Source organism: Apis dorsata, unplaced genomic scaffold (genome assembly GCF_000469605.1).
Source record: "Apis dorsata unplaced genomic scaffold, Apis dorsata 1.3 scaffold_339, whole genome shotgun sequence".
NCBI classification, from domain to species: domain Eukaryota; kingdom Metazoa; phylum Arthropoda; class Insecta; order Hymenoptera; family Apidae; genus Apis; species Apis dorsata.
In genome coordinates, this window is record NW_006263606.1 from 658,448 (window position 1) to 659,173 (window position 726).

At 48.6% G+C, this 726-nt stretch overlaps 1 protein-coding gene across 1 annotated transcript in view; it reads right to left on the reverse strand.

Annotated features, from left to right (window-relative positions):
• LOC102676381 (cadherin-related tumor suppressor-like) overlaps nucleotides 1-716 on the reverse strand; it is an 81,958-nt gene extending 81,242 nt beyond the window's left edge. The window contains 1 exon segment of the mRNA XM_031511632.1: nucleotides 1-716. Within this exon segment, the coding sequence (XP_031367492.1) occupies nucleotides 1-135 (135 nt within the window). The 5' untranslated portion in view covers nucleotides 136-716.
• Nucleotides 717-726: the final 10 nt, after the last annotated feature.

Here is a 726-nt window from a genome sequence, read left to right on the forward strand (position 1 = left end):
CGTCACCCTTTGAGGCGGTTTGCGGGAAAAATATTCGGACGCGTGTTTCTCCAGCTCGTTCGGTTGGCCGCCATTTTGGTCCACCGACAACAGTCCCAGGACCAGGGCTAGGACCATCGATCCTCGAATGATCATCTCTTCTTCTGTCCCTTCGAACGCGCCCCCTTCCTTAGCCAAATTCTTTTCGGTCCGACGACATAAAAGTATCCGTGCCCCTTTGACACTACCTCTCGTTCTTCTTCTTCATCGTCGGTCGCGATTTCATCTTTCCCTGTCTCTACGCGCTTCTTCGCGTTCGCACGCTCGACATCATGGCAAGGTGAAACGGCGGAGGAAAGAAATATCAACACGTATCGGCCAACCGATTGTTCGAATCGTTTATTATGGATTCCATCTCTTTCGATCTCTTTCTCGCTTTCCTCCTTTCTCCCCCTCTTTCCTTTTCCGCCCGTCTGCTTCCCCGCAGAAAGTTTTTTCTTTCGAATTCGGGCTACGTTTTAACCGGACTCGAAATCGGATTAAGGATGCCTCGAAGGTGTGGGCGTTTTCTTTTTTATTCGATCCTTTTTGCTCGTTGCCGCAGAAAGTCAAGTGAACACGAGCCGACAGAGGGGGCACTGACCCGCAGAGCCGCGCCTCGCAAAACTTCGTGGATGCTGCTTCGTCTCTCGATCTTTGATATTTTTTTCTTTTTTCTTCTTTTTCTTTTTTTTTTTTTTTTTTTTT